This window comes from Lepidochelys kempii, chromosome 18 (genome assembly GCF_965140285.1).
Source record: "Lepidochelys kempii isolate rLepKem1 chromosome 18, rLepKem1.hap1, whole genome shotgun sequence".
NCBI classification, from domain to species: Eukaryota; Metazoa; Chordata; order Testudines; family Cheloniidae; genus Lepidochelys; species Lepidochelys kempii.
The window spans coordinates 15,773,716-15,788,710 of NC_136397.1; the positions used below are offsets into that span (position 1 = coordinate 15,773,716).

The 14,995-nt window shown below is 49.3% G+C and overlaps 1 protein-coding gene across 1 annotated transcript in view; it reads left to right on the forward strand.

Moving 5' to 3' along the window:
* Positions 1–5,026: 5,026 nt before the first annotated feature.
* The window catches only part of PLEKHN1 (pleckstrin homology domain containing N1), a 42,262-nt gene continuing 32,293 nt past the window's right edge, over positions 5,027–14,995 (forward strand). The window contains exons 1-2 of the mRNA XM_073316827.2: positions 5,027–5,199; positions 6,956–7,055. Coding sequence (XP_073172928.1) covers positions 5,027–5,199; positions 6,956–7,055 — 273 coding nt within the window. The remainder of the gene's footprint in view (positions 5,200–6,955; positions 7,056–14,995) is intronic.

The following is a 14,995-nucleotide window of genomic DNA, read 5'->3' on the forward strand; positions in this document are numbered from 1 at the left end:
TTCTGCCCCTCAGCCACTTATTGCTCTTCTCCCCCTTCACCTGGCTTCAGGTAGGCGAGCTATTTCCAGCTAGGTTTTCCTAAGGGGGGAAACTGAGGCAGGGAAGCAAGTCCCCCAATGCTCGGCAAGGTGGAGAAGGTTGCCTTGTTTTGGAGGAGCTGAAGAACTTGGGAATTCCTGAGCCTCTGCTTAGAACATGCCACCCTCTGACCCTCCCGCAGGCTGCAATGTGAACGGAGCCTGGTATTGCAGCTGTGGATGGCTGCCGATGGGGCGGCTGCAGCCAGGACTGCCCTGGACTCACCATTGCAAATGCCACCCCAGGACCGGGGCCTGTGTTGCACTTGCCCAGTGAGCTGAACACAACATAAGCCAGAACACGCTCTATCCATCTTTCCCCGGCCCTCTCTGGCCAGCGAATGTGGGCATGGAAGTCCCGTGGGCCAAGGGCATGGGGCGGCTGCCCTGATGGTATTTGCACCTTGGTACACAGAGTCCAGGTGAACTAAAGGAGTGGCTCGACTGGCCCAAGACCCCTTGTTTGTTGCCGTACTTGACCCTCGCCTCACTCCTCAGCTAGTGGCTGTTCGTGGACTGCTTACGATGGCAGGTTGGCATGAGTCTGCTGCGATTTAATCGTCTAAACATGGCCCTTTCCCATGCCCCAGAAGAGGGTGCCACAACACATGCCTCTTAAACGTCCCACCATGGGTGCGCTGCGACTGGAAAGGAGCATCTCCTAGAGGTGCAGAAAAACACCATTGGGTCCGAGTAGTGCAAACACAACGGGGCTTTAATCTGACACCGGCTGCTGATTTACACCTCTCTCTGTGTCTGAATGCTAGTCAGCCCCCCTGCGAGTCCCCAGCCCCAGAGTTGCTGACAGCTGTTGCACCCGGGGGGAAATGAAAAGCAGACAAGAAACATCCTGCTTTCACCTAGGAATGTCTCAGGGGTCCTGCCTAGAGGCAGGAGTGGCCGGTTGGCTCAGCTGAGCAGCAGGGGAAGCCTGCAATAGATCAGAGCTGCCCTCGCCAGCTGCACTCAGTCACTGCAGCCAAGGGGGAAATGCTGAGCTCCTTTCACAAGCAGGGTAAAGGGCCAGGGTCGGGAGGAGGGGACTGAGAGGTGTAGTTGCCCCCAGCGAGGACTCAAGAGGAGAAACCTTTCCCCCTCTTGCCACTTACAGCAAGGGCCCACAGCCCCATGCAGTAGTAATGCTAGAGTACACCGTGGTATTCGCTTTCCGAGGGGCCGCCCACCTGCTCTGCATTTCTGCCCAGGCCCTCACCCTGCTCTCAGGTTTCTATAAATAACTGCCAGTTGCATAAAGCTTCCCAAAGCACAGAGCCTGTCAGCTCCCAATCCCTGTGCAGCCTCTCCTGTTACTGGGAGTGGAGCAAGCCGGGGTGGGGGAAAGGGGCCGCTATGTAGTCCTACAAACTGTGGGGTCTCCAAATGATGTACACGAAGCCATCCCATGGCAGGGGCTGCTTTGACACATCCCATTCAGTGCAGGCTCCAACAGGTTCACTTTATTAGCCATTCATTGGCTGCAGTCGGAAGCGTCCCTGTGAGCGTGGCTATATTTATTTGCAGGACCTACACAAAAAAACAGGGTAGGTTTTGTATTCGTCCATTAGCAATATCCTTTAAGGAGAACAGTCCCTTTACTGACTGTAAGAAGCATCTGATGAAGTGAGCTGTAGCTCACGAAAGCTAATGCTCAAATAAATTTATTAGTGTCTAAGGTGCCACAAGTCCTCCTTTTCTTTTTGCAGATACAGACTACCACGGCTGCTACTCTGAAACCTGAAAGACTGCAACTGAAACCTGTTTCCTTCCCACAATTTTTGTTCTCTTCCATGCGATGCTTGCACACGGGTTTGTTGTTAGAGGGAATCGGCAGTGCACACATTGCAGCCGCAGGACCTGCCCTGCAAAAAAGTGAGGGGGTTTAGTAGAGGATGTCTCCTGTGGGATGGGCAGCACATGCTTGTTTGTTATTGTAGGGTTGCTCTGGAATGGCAGGATAATATGACACTGATTCAAATACATACGATTTAGAGATGACAAAGCTAGAGGGGACCAATACCATCACGTAGTCTGACCTCCTGCATAGCACAGCTCATAGGACGGCCTTCCATTACTCCCTGTCTGAACGAGGGCAGCTCTTTTAGAAAAACATTGGCTCTGGATTTTAAAAATGGCCAGTGATGGAGCAAGCCTGGGTAAGTTGTTCGACTGGTTAATTACCCTCGGAGCTATAAATCTGTAATTTCTTTCTAGTCTAAACCTGTCCAGCTTCAGCTTCCAGCCGTTGGCTCTTGCGAGATCTCTGTCGGCTAGGCTGAAGAGCCCTGTATTACCAAATTTCTGTTCCCCACGTAGGGAGCAAGAAGCTGCAGCTTTTAAACTGAACGGCTGGAGCTCCCTGAGTCTTTCCATACACGGCAGGTTTGCTAATCCCTTCATCATTCTAACTTCTCTTCTCTGATTTTTCAATCCTCATCGTGAATAGCAGACACCAGAACTAGGCACAGCTTTCCAGTAGCAGTAGCATGACTGCCAAAGACAGAGGAATACTCACGATTGCCCTGCTTAAACATCCAAGGACCACGTCAGCCCTTTTGGCCACAGCATCTTCCTGGGAGCTCATGTTCAGCTGATTACGACCTTACTTATGGATGTATTAAAATGCATAGTGTTTGCTTGAGCCCAGTTTATCATGTGATCCCGATTGTTCTGTACCAGGGACCTGTCCTCATTATTTACCCCTCTCTCAAACTCTCTGTCATCTACAAAGTTTCTCAGACACATATTTTATGTTTTCTTCCATGTCACTGATTAAAATGCAAAGGGCCAAAAAACAATCCCTCTGGTACCCTACTAGATACACACCCGATCAGTAAGGAGTCCCCATTTATGGTAACATGTTAAGATCTGGCACTTAGCCAGCTTTTAATCCATTTAATGTGTGCCGTGTTAATTTTGTATTTTTCTAATTTTTGAATCAAAATATTAACCAGTACCAAGTCAGACCCCTTACAGAAATCTATTACATCAACACTATTACCTTTATCAACCAAACCTGCAATCTCCTCCAAAAAATTCAAGTTAGTCTTACAAGATCTGTTTTCCCCTAAACTCATGTTGATCAGCATTAATTATATTACCCTCCTTTAAGTCTTTATTATTCAATTCTCCTATCCGCTGTTCCATTATTTTGCCTGGAATCGATGTCAGGCTGACAGGCCTATAATTATACAGCTCATCTCATTTACTCTTTTTAAATATAAGTACATTAGCTTTCTCCCAGTCCTCTGGAGCACCCCCAGCTAAACTTATTGAAAATCAGCATTAACAGTCCAGAGAGCTCTTCGGCCAGCTCTTTTAAAACTCTTGGATGCAAGTTACCTAGACCTGCTGATTTGAAAATGTCAACGTTTGAAAGCTTTAACCGCTGCTGTTTAACATTCTCTTTAGTTACTGTTGAAATGAAAAATATTTCATCATCCTGGCTTTTTCCTAACCGTAGAACAGAAATAGTTATTGAACATTTCTGTCTTTTCTGTGCTATCATTGTCAATTCTGCCATTTCCATCGAACAATGGACCAATACTCCTGTTAGGATGCCAAAACCTCTTTAGTGTCTTTTTCTCTGCTGGCCAAAGATTCCTCCTTGTGTCTTTCTGTGCTTCCTAGCTTCTAATTTAGATTCATTGCTGTCATCTTCCCCTTTTCTCCATTTGTTATATACTGGGGGGTTGGTTTTGTTTTGTTTTTATAGCTGCTTTCACTTCCCCCCAAGCCAGTTTGTTTTTTTAAAAAGAAAAGGAGGACTTGTGGCACCTTAGCGACTAACCAATTTATTTGAGCATAAGCTTTCGTGAGCTACAGCTCACTTCATCGGATGCATCCAAAATGTAGCTCACGAAAGCTTATGCTCAAATAAATTGGTTAGTCGCTAAGGTGCCACAAGTACTCCTTTTCTTTTTGCGAATACAGACTAACACGGCTGTTACTCTGAAATTTGTTTTTTTAATTACTGTACCTTATTATTTGTCTAGTCTATGTCCATTGTAGGCTCTAGGGGCCCCAGTCATGGGCCAGAACCCCACTGTGCCGTGGTGCTGTGAAGACGCAGAACAAAAAACCAGTCCTTGCCCCAAGGAGCTTACAGTCTAAATTCTTTCTTGCCTGTGTCTTTTGGCCATCTTAGTATAATGTTCTTAAACAGTCCCCAATTACCATTCACGTTTCTCTCTTCAAATTCTTTCTTCCTGCAGATTTGGCTCACAATGGTTTTCAGCTTTGTGGAATGGCCCTTTTTAAAGCACCGAGTATACATATGGCTGGCCTGGACTTTCTGCTTGTACATAACTAATGTAATCAAGTTATGATCACTTGCAGCTAAGCAGCCACGAACCGGTTGTTCTCTGGTTAATTCCTCTTTCGCTGTCAAGATGAGGGCTGAGACAGAAATCCCCCATGTGGGACGCAGCACTTTTTGAGTTAGAAAAAATAAATCAGGACATGCTTCGATCAGAAGGGAATGGAGTCTGCAAACCAAGCCGTTAAGAAAAACCTCAAGGCCCCTCAGGATCGAAGCCTGAAACCCCTACCCTGTCCTTTTAAGGCTCCAGTCTTGCAACTGGATCCACACACACGCTGCCTCTGCGCCTTGGCTTTCGTGGGGCTCTGCAGGGGGCTGCCTGGGGGATCAGATTGCAGCCGTGAGACCTAAATGCTTCCGTGGACGGAATCCCTCTTATCTAACAGTGGTTAAAATTCCTCTCCAAGCACAAACGGCTCAGCCCCCTGCCCTCTTCCCCAGCCCAGGATCAAAGATCCCAGGCGGTGCCAAACCGACTTTTTCGGGTTCCCCTGCCTAAATCCCTCCCCTCCCGCCCCGGGGGTAGGGGAGAGAACCCAGTGGCCCAGCCCTTGGCCAAAACGCTGTTTGCTCACACAGATCACACCCACACGAGTCACCGCAAACGGAAGCGAGGATGGGAATGCCTGCATGACACATGCTCGCAAACTTCCCCAGCTCCTCATTCCCCCTCTCTCCCCTGCCCGTGCCCGGTGCTCCTGGATTATCGCAGCTGCTGCCAACATGGGGAACATGACTTGTGTTCCCCAGCCACCCGGGAGATTCAGACACTCCTTCAGCAGGAAGCCTTCCCTGAAGAAAGCGTAAGTAGACGGGTGTCGGTTTGATCTGGACTTGCTTTTAAAGCTTCCGCTCCCAGCCGGCTTTGCCCTGTGCAAGGCACCGGCTGGGCACCGGGTTCGCAGCCCCAGCCCTCCCCTGGCTCCCTGGGGGCCACAGACCTAGTTAGCCAGCGATGCGTTTTGCACGGTGTCGCGTGGGGTTGGACAGCCAGGCGCGAGATCAGTTTGCAGCCGGGGGCAGAGAGCAGGGAACCCCCGGGCTCTGGAGGGGGGCCGGCCCGGTCAGGGGGCCCCTGGGGGAAAGGGCTGGTTTATTTCAGTCGGATTTGGAAACGAAAACTCGCTCCCACGAGACTTGCCGGGGGAACGCGCACGACGGCTGCAGAGGTGTTTACTGGTTGATTCCTGACTCTGACACTGGTGGGCCACAAGTCCAAAAAAGTGAGTGAGTGTAAAAGCCAAGATCCGAGGGAGAGGGAGATCCTCCAGAGCCAGACATTTTTAGCTACATAATGTGAGCAGCATTTTCACCCTGAAAAGGGAGATGAGCCAGAGACTCCAGGAAGTCTTGTAGGGACTTTGCTATTGGTCTCAATTTGTCCTGGAAGGCGCACAGATACTACGGTGATGGGCAGCACCAGCAGCCCCCCCAGATCAATAGATAATAGCAGTATTACACTGAGCTTCTAGGAAGGTCCAGTGCAAATATCAGAAATATTACAGATCTCTGCACCCAACCCACTTGTTAAGCCCGGCGATAACAAGGACCTCATCTGTACTGCTCCCTTCTATTCCCACCTGGGGGTGTGTGTGTGAAGGGGGACCTTCCAGGATTGCTTCCCACCATGCATGTTCTAGGCTTCAGCAGTGAACCAAGCCTTTGTCGAAGCTTGTGGTTGCCTTTTACGTTGTCTGAAGCTGGGAAAAAAATAATTGCATTTTTGGTGGGATGGACCAGCTGGCTTCAGGAGATCCTTCCTAAACCCTGTAGGCTCAGGGCTTTACAAACAAATGGACAAGATGTCAGGAGTGTTTCTCTTCTCCCCAGCATCATTGTAAATTGGCAATAATTCCACTGAAGGAAGGCAGTTGCAATGGAGTTGTTCTGGGGTAAAACAGATGTAAGGGAGAGGAGAATCAGACCCAAGATTGCCGGCCCCAAGAAGTTTACAGTGTAAAGACCTGATCCTGTGTGTTAACTCCCATTGACACTGCTGGGCTTTGAGGTTGGTCAGCATCTTGCAGGACGGGGTCTTCCGTCCACTGCAGATGATAACTTGGTCCCCATAGCGTTAACTGTTGCAATGTGGTTTGAAGAGAGAAAACTGCTTAGGAATCCTGGCCAAAGCAGCCCCAATGACCCAAAAGGTAAATGACAGCTGGTAGCGGGAGCAGGGCACTTTAACATGGGCGTGAGTGTGCGTCCGAAGGGCTCGGGGTCGAACGGTACTGGGATTCTGAGGACAGAGACAGGAAAGACACAAAGATGGAATAAAATGGAATGGGTGAGTGCTGGGATGCATGGCCAGGCTAGAGATGCAGACAGGGCTTGTTGAGCATTTTGGTTATGCAAAGACAAGTAAGCAAAACAAAGACAAGCCAACAAGTGCCTGGAAAAGCCATTAAAATTCTTGCAGGCTGATTATCAGCTGTTTATTGGGCTGGGATGATTAGGAGGCTAGTGGCAAATTGCTTGTTTGGCTCACCCACTTCCTTATTTCTGAGCTGGGGTTCGCAATATACCAGCTTTGGCCTATGTGTTTTCGTTTCTTTGCAGACAAGACAGCAAGAAAAACCTGGCCAGCCTCTTTGGTATTGAGTCAGGGCAGGAGAGAGACATAACCACAGACAAAATACTGCAGTATATTCCTGGGAAGGTAAGTACGAACACATCCAGCCATCCTCTTGAACTAGGAGAAGTTATTGTCAGCAGCTGTGGGGCTCGCATCCCTGGGGACACCTCTGTGCATGAGATGGGCAGGGGTTTCTGCACAGTGGGGTGGTAGCCACAGGTCTGGGCGAAGGAGATTAGAGGCTCAGGGGAACATTTGTAGCAAGAGCAGGGATCAGGAGCTGAGACCTATCTCCTTCCAGGCAGGTTAGCTCGCCACTCCAGGACTCTACTGTAGCATCCCATGGGTGGGGACCATGAAGCCCTGTCATCAACCTGAATATCTGGAATCTGAGATGCAGCACCGGCGGGGAGGCAGGCAGGGACTCCGATGCACTCCCTCTGCTGCTATTAGTTATTTTGTTTCTAAGTCGAGGAAGGATGAGGGGAAATTAGAGAGAGCGTACAAAAGAGAGAATGATTCATTCCCATGCTGGAATGAGGCGGAGCTGCCAATGCATTAGCAATACGCCGTGGGAAGGTGAGAGGTACGGGGCACGTCTGTCCTAGGCACATACAAACTTTGCAGCCACACGGCCCATTCCCAGCAGCCTGACAATGGAAGCAGAGCTTATATTAGCAGTAGTGTTATTTATTTGTATTAAGGTAGCATCTAGAGGCCCCAGCCAAGATCAGGGCCCCATTGTGCCAGGTGCTGTACATCTGCCTCGTGAGAGACCATTCCTACCCCCAGTGAACATGGTATAAATAGACAAGACAAGAATGGGAGAGGAATCAGAGACGGAGAGAGAGAAGTAATTTCACCAAGCGGGTCAGTGACAAGGCTAGAGAGTAGAACTTTGGTCTCCTGAGACCCAGCCCAGTGCCTTATCCACCAGACAGGCTTATTTTAATGATGCTCTGCAAGGTAGGAGAATACCTGGTTTATGTCCGTCTGTGGCCCCGTCTGCCCTTCGATCAGCCCCGGCTCTGGGCAGGGTCATACCAACACCCTCTTGCCTTGGGTTGACTGAAGCTCCAGGAAGCCACCGCTCGGCTTTCCACCTACAAATGCCGGGTTGCTGTAACCTTTTTATAGGGAAAAGCTCCTGATTCCACGCTGGATCCCTACCCGCACGGCTGGGCCCTTTGTCAGCCCCGACCACTTTACCTTTTGTCTTCTGGCACCAGAGGAGGAGACAGGACTCCTGGGTTTTATTCCTGACTCTGCCACTGGCTCACTGTGTGACCCTGGGCAAGTCCCGTGCCTCATTTCTCCGTGCCTCAGTTTCCTCATCTGTATAATAAGGGACATTATGCTTCATCATCTCTGGGGAGCATATGGAGCTCTACCAATGACCAGTGCTATGGAAGTGCTAAGTATTATTCCTCGCCTGCCTGCTCTTGTAACCAAGCTCAATAGGCCTCCAGCAGGATGGACACAGAAATCGTTTCCTGGAGGAGCTTGGAGGGCACACGTGTGCTCTGAGTGAGGATCAGGACCTACGCTTGGATCAGGATCACAGGATCAGGACCTACGCTTGGCTTCCTTGACCGTTATTGATACTTCCCCAAAGGAGGCAAGAGGAAGAATAGCCACATTCGCACAGGCCGGGAAAATGAAACCCACGAGCAGCACAAGATCCAGGACAACAGTCTCTGTCAATGTACTGGCAGATGTCTCCGCATCCCCCTCTCTGACAGGTCCACAGAAGACAGCTGACTGCTGCTGCTCTCCGCTGATGGACTTTGCCTTCTCACCCAAGTGGTCGATGTCTGTACTTTGGTGGGAGAGGTCTCGGGTGCAACCCCAGCTGTTCACGCCCCTCAACCTGCTAATGCCCAAACGTGGGGACACAATGTGGGACGTGGACCAAAAACGAGTCACCACACCAATTTATTCGTGAAGGAAACTTCAGATGAAGTGGGCTCCTCCCCTACCCGGGTGGTGCAGCGGTTAGGGTGCTGACTTGGGACATGGGTGACCCAGGATCAAAGCCTGGCTCTGCCGCAGACTCCCTGAGTGACTTCGGGCAAGTTGCTTCGCTTCTCTGGGCCTCAGTTCCCCATCTGCAAAATGGTGATAATTAATTCTAAGGCCGAAGGGACCATTGGGCTCTTCTAGGCTGACCTCCTGCATAGCGCAGGCCAGAGAACTGCCCCGACACAGTCCCTGTTTGAACTAGAGCACTGTCCTGCCTGATAGGGCCGTGGGGCGCCCAGTTGCTACGGTGATGGGTACCATGTCAGTATCACAGATAGCTTCTATAATCACAGACTCTTTAGTCTTGATGCCCAGGATCTTCCCCAATAGAAGTGAAGGGGACCCCAGAGCTTTGTGGATGCCTGGGAAGGTAGGCCCTAGGAACGGGCTGACCCTAGAAACGAGGCCCGCTGCTGCCAACCCAACCCGGGGCAAGTTGCATACAGAAGAGCCTCCATGTTATTTTGCTGTTGATGCCTCCAAGCCCTGGACCTAATTACGCCACTTCCCAATCCAGGCCACTGTGGAGTCAAAACAAACTGGAGGATGGAGGGAGAAGCCCATTTGCAAATCTGCTGCCTTGGCTCCTTTATTATTAACCAGCAGCAGTCAGAGGCTTGGTGGACTGGGAGCCTGCTGCTGCCATGGTTGGTGATTCAGCTGCAATTCACTGACATTCGGCTGAGAGTCTGGAGGGGACGAGGGGGGTTAATTATTAACTCGCTTTACCTGTAGGATGAGGCCCTGGAGACCAGAGCGAACATGTCAGGGCATTCGCGCTGCATTCGCCTTGCCATTCGCTTCTCTGCCAAACCCCAAGAGAGGAACTTGGTTTCCGAATAACTGTGATGCATCAAACTCCCTGACGGAGGCAACAAAAACTAGCCCCATTCCGTGAATTGGGGGCGGCTGGGGGTGGGTAGCCACAAATATCAACAGTCCCGGGGAAATAACAGCCAGCTGATAGAGTTGCGAAAGGATGACAAAGCACGAAACTCTTTTGTCTGGGCCGCAATCAGCAGGATTCCCACAGTTTCTGCCCTGCATTAGTTGTGCTGGAGAGAACGGTGAGACTCTGTGATTGTCTCCTCTCCCTTTCACTGTGAGGATGGATTCACCTCCCCCAGAGAAGGCATGTTAAACTACAACTTACCCGGTCTACCCTCGGGTTTAAAGTGTCCTTCTGGCCTGCCAGCCACTGTGTCTGATTTAAAACCCCTTCTAGCCCAGTCTAGTCATACCTGTTATTAGGATCCAGAAGCACGGGGTTAATTAGCCCAGGGAGGTAGCCTATGGCTTGGTTAGAACAGGCGTGTGCTGTGTTCCTATTGGCTAGGAAAGCCTGGGACCAGAAGAGGTGCAACCTAGTTGTCACTTGTGTCTGAGGGCACCTCCAATTAAATCTGGGTGCGGCAGGGGTGCTGCAAAATGGTGTTGATCTCCCAGCGGGGTTGGGGCTGATAACAGGCTGCTCACAAACTCCCTGAGGTCCTAGCAAGTGCCTTGTGCTATTTCGAGACACCAGCGTCTGCGATAGCTCTGGTGTCTGGCCCTGTGTTACATACGTTCTTGCAGGTCATGGAGGGTTCCCTGCTCTCACTTGCCTTTGGACAATTGTGTTTCTGCACAGCGGTGAAAGTGGAACATGCCAGCAAAGGACAGTTCTAATTTATTATTAGCATGAGTATTTACTATTAGCACGATTGTTTATGATAGCACCGAGGAGCCCCAGTGCGCTAGGGGCTGTACAGACATAGAAGTAAAAACTGGTCTCCGCCCCAAAGAGCTAGTGAAAGGTGGTAACAAATAATTAAGCTGGGGTTTGTGAGGGGGAGGAAGGGGACAAACCTCTGGCCCAAGTTCCCCTTGCTGCATGGAGGTACAGGAGGGATGAACTCCCCCCTCTGCGCTTAACTAACAATAAGGGGAAGACACAAAGTGCCATTCAGTGTCTGACCCTGGGGCGCTAATGCAGCTTAATGCCACTTTAGACCCTCCCTACTCTGGGACCATGCAAGGGCCATCCTGGTTCCCAGTGAAATTAGAGCAGCCTCATGGCTGCCCTAGCTTTCCCCTGGCAGTGCACAGCCTCTTCGGGTTGTTCAGCAGTCAGAAATTGCCAGAAGGCCGCAGACCTGTGGTCACACCTCCTTTCCCCCCAGAGATGCCCCAAACACCTCCTCTATGCTGGCAAGTGCCCAAAAGGGGTGGACAGTGTGGCATATTTGAAAAATGTGCTGGAATTGTAAACGGACACTTCAAATTGTAAGGGGTTTTCTAGTCTTGTTTGCAGGCATGGGGGGGCTCTGTAGGGAAGTGTGCGATCAGAGAGTCTGAGACAGCCAGCCTAGAGTAAGGTGAGGAGAGTTGTGCCTCTCTTTTTTTTTAGGGAGCAGCCTGCTTTGTCTCTCTCTGGTTTATGATTCTTGTGTGTTATTGTTCTGAATTCTAAGAAATTAAGTTGTGTTATCTTACAACCTTCCAGCAAGAATATTTGTGTTTTTAACTAACTTCTCTTTGTGTGTGCCACAAACATAACAGAGCCTGCCATACCAGCTCTATGTCATGTGGGGATTCACTCTGTCTCAGAGGAATTTCCACAGGTATAATGGAGCCATGGGGCAATCATACGCTTCTCCCAGAGAAGGCAGAGCTGAAGCTGATGCTGCAAACATGAAGGCAGTTTCGTCTCAGTCTGGGGTTAGCTCTTGCAGTCTGGGTTTGTCTTTTAGTCATCCCCATCACATCATAGGGGAGATCACATTATCTCTCTCTCACACAGCTGATCACAGATTGATGGGAAAGATTTGATAGCATTACAAAGACTTCTTGTTCCTTGTGCAGAGTGAGATCTCCTGAGCTGGGATTAGACAGCCTGCTTTTCTAAAACTGGGGACAAAGGAAACCATAGATGGGCAAAATAGATGAGGTAACATCTTGCTCTCCTCGTGCTCCCCTCTGTGGCCAGAGCAGGATGTTTGCTGGTGCTTTGTGCAGTCTGGGTTTAAGTCTCCCATAGAGAAATATGACTCACTGATATGAGTGTGTGCGGTGTGACCTCCTGGTTAGAACACTGGATTGGGATTTATGAGACCTGGGTTCTGTTCATGGCTCTGTCATTGGCCTGCTGGGTGACCTTGGGCAAGTCACGTCCTCTTGGTGCCTCAGTTTCCCCACCTGTAAAATGGGGATTACAATACCGCCCTCCTTTTTAAAGCACTTTGAGATCTACTGATGACAAGTGCTAAATAAGACTTAGGCATTACTATTGTTACTGCGTGAGGTGCTGTACAAACACACAGTGCTCGCCTGCACTAGGCGAGTTCACACCAGGGACAGCCTGAGTGCGGAGTGTTCCTGTCCACACAAACACTTCACTCACATGCAGTGGTGGCTATAGCACCAGGTTGCTGGCACAACTGCGGTGGGAGGGGCATCGGGCAGACCAGCTGTAAACATCCCTTGAGAGCCATTGATTTGACCTATCTGGAGTGTGGGTGCAGTGATAATAAGATACGCCAAGGATTGTGTCATCCTAGCTATGCTGAGGCTGTGGTGGATGTACATCCTGGCTCCGGACGGGCGCAGGGGATGAAGCCCAATCCCAGTCAGATTTAGGCAGGGAGTGGAGCTCAGGGTGCAATCACAGGTAGGGTCTGAGGTCGGATTAAATGGCATCAAACTTTCTTCTGTTGCTTTCATGAGTTTTTGGCCCTAAACTCTCATGAGCCCAGCCCTTCCCTGAAACCTCAGTCTCTTCTGAGCAGTCCATTAGTTACTTCACTTTTGGTTTTATACAAACTCCTCAGCAAAAGGCACCCAGGCAAAGTCCAGGGCTCCTGCCAGCTACATGTTCAAAAAAACAGAAAAACACAAGGAGAGACCAGGTAAAAATTGACCAAAACAGCCCAAGGCCATCCCACTTGACTACACATCAGCAGCTGATCATCAGTCATGTGACTAATACAGCTTCAAAAATCCCTGCATTGCACTTCCCTGTTAGACAGAAATCCCACTCTCAGTCCTTGGCTGATACCCACACAAACAAATTAGACCCTTTCTGGGCTTTGATCCAGCCCAGAACCAAACTATGTGGGTCCAGATCCTGGAATTTTCATCTGACCTTTATGTTCATAGAGGACAGCTAAAACTGAGCCGACTGACTAATTGTCCCTCATCAAAACTTTTCTTGTCTCTCTTGTTTTGGGCTCATGCTGCCTGTGCCTACGGCCAACCTGTTTTAATATGCCAGCGTTGCAGCTCTAGCGAGGGTAGCCGTGGCTGGAGCGCTAACAGAGCAGCAGGTCTAGAGAACACGGCGATTAGAACACAGGCCGGCTCTACACACACTTTTTATTCCAGCTTGACTAGTTCAGTTATAAGTGTGATGATTCCCCCGCCCCCCCCACCAACACAGTAATACAACCCCTCATGTGGATGACGTTATACCATTATAAATGGATAGCTTATTCCCCTTCCCCTTCAGGAATACCTATAACGGGATAGGCACCCTTTATACTGATATAACTGTGTCCACACTGGTGATGGTTGCAGCATTTAACTAGACTGGGATCGTTAAAGCGCTCCAACATTGGTGTTCAGACAAGTCTTAAGTAATGCACTGATTGGCCATGGGAAATGCCAAGTAGCTTCCTAATGTTAGAATTGTTTAAATGAGATTCCAGATTGTTTATGCTGCCGTATTGTTGATATTTATATATATATTATGTACAATTCAACAGCAGGGGAGGGTTCTCGAAAGGAGACCAAAAAAGTACAAAATATAATTCAACACTAAACACAGACCTTCCATAGCCACTTGCCACTCCCATCCATTTACCTTCCACTGATACCCATGGAATGGAAGGACATATCCTCACACCTTCTTGTCAACTGTCTAAATTGGCCATCTTGATTATCACTACAGAAGTTTTTTTCTCCTGCTGATAATAGCTCACCTTAATTAAAGGAATGCATCCGATGAAGTGAGCTGTAGCTCACGAAAGCTCATGCTCAAATAAATTGGTTAGTCTCTAAGATGCCACAAGTCCTCCTTTTCTTTTTGCGAATACAGACTAACACGGCTGTTACTCTGAAACCTTAATTAATTAGCCTCTTACAGTTTGTATGGCAACTTCCACCTTCTCTGTGTGTATATATATATCTTCTTACTAGATGTTCCATTCTATGCATCCGATGAAGCGGGCTGTAGCCCACGAAAGCTCATGCTCTAATAAATGTGTTAGTCTCTAAGGTGCCACACGTCCTCCTGTTCTTTTTGCTACTCTGACACCTAGGACCTGCGGCTGCACAGCTGGTGCCTTGCACCTGGGTGTGCTAGGACCTTCAGCAGTTAAAGGGGCACTGCGTACAATTCCTAGATTTAATCATCCTAACTTGTTGGCGCTATTACAAGTGACACCCTAGGTGATTCCAACGGAAATAAATTCAAAAATCCAATTGTCCACAGGGAGAGAAATGTTAAGAGTAAGAAGTCAAAGACTTTGGTCCCCAAACTGCTAGGAACTCTGTGCTGCTGGAACACGGACTTGTGCAGCGTCGCACTGAAGGTAGCAGGGCTCGGTGTAGAACTGGAGGGCCCACGTCAGTTTCACTTTATGGTCAGCATCCGTTTCCAGTCAATTTCTGTTTCTAGATCTCATGGGCTAGCACAAGACTGCAATGTTGGTTAAGCAGCTGGGTTGCTGGGACCACTGCTTCTCACACTGTTCACAATCATCTCATTTGTTACTTTGTGTTCCCTCGCCCCCGCTGTGTTTTCTCTCTCCTCTTATACGTCGATTGTAAGCTCTTTCGGACAGGGGCTTTTTTTTTGGTTCTGCATTTACACAGCGCCTAGCACAGTGGCGCCCTGGTTCACGATCTGGACTACTGGGCACTACCAGAACATATGTAATATTGAAAGAATAACATTTGGATGGCAAACGCTGGACAGGGAATTTCTAGATGAAAAAGCAAATGAACAACTGAATGTGGTGGAA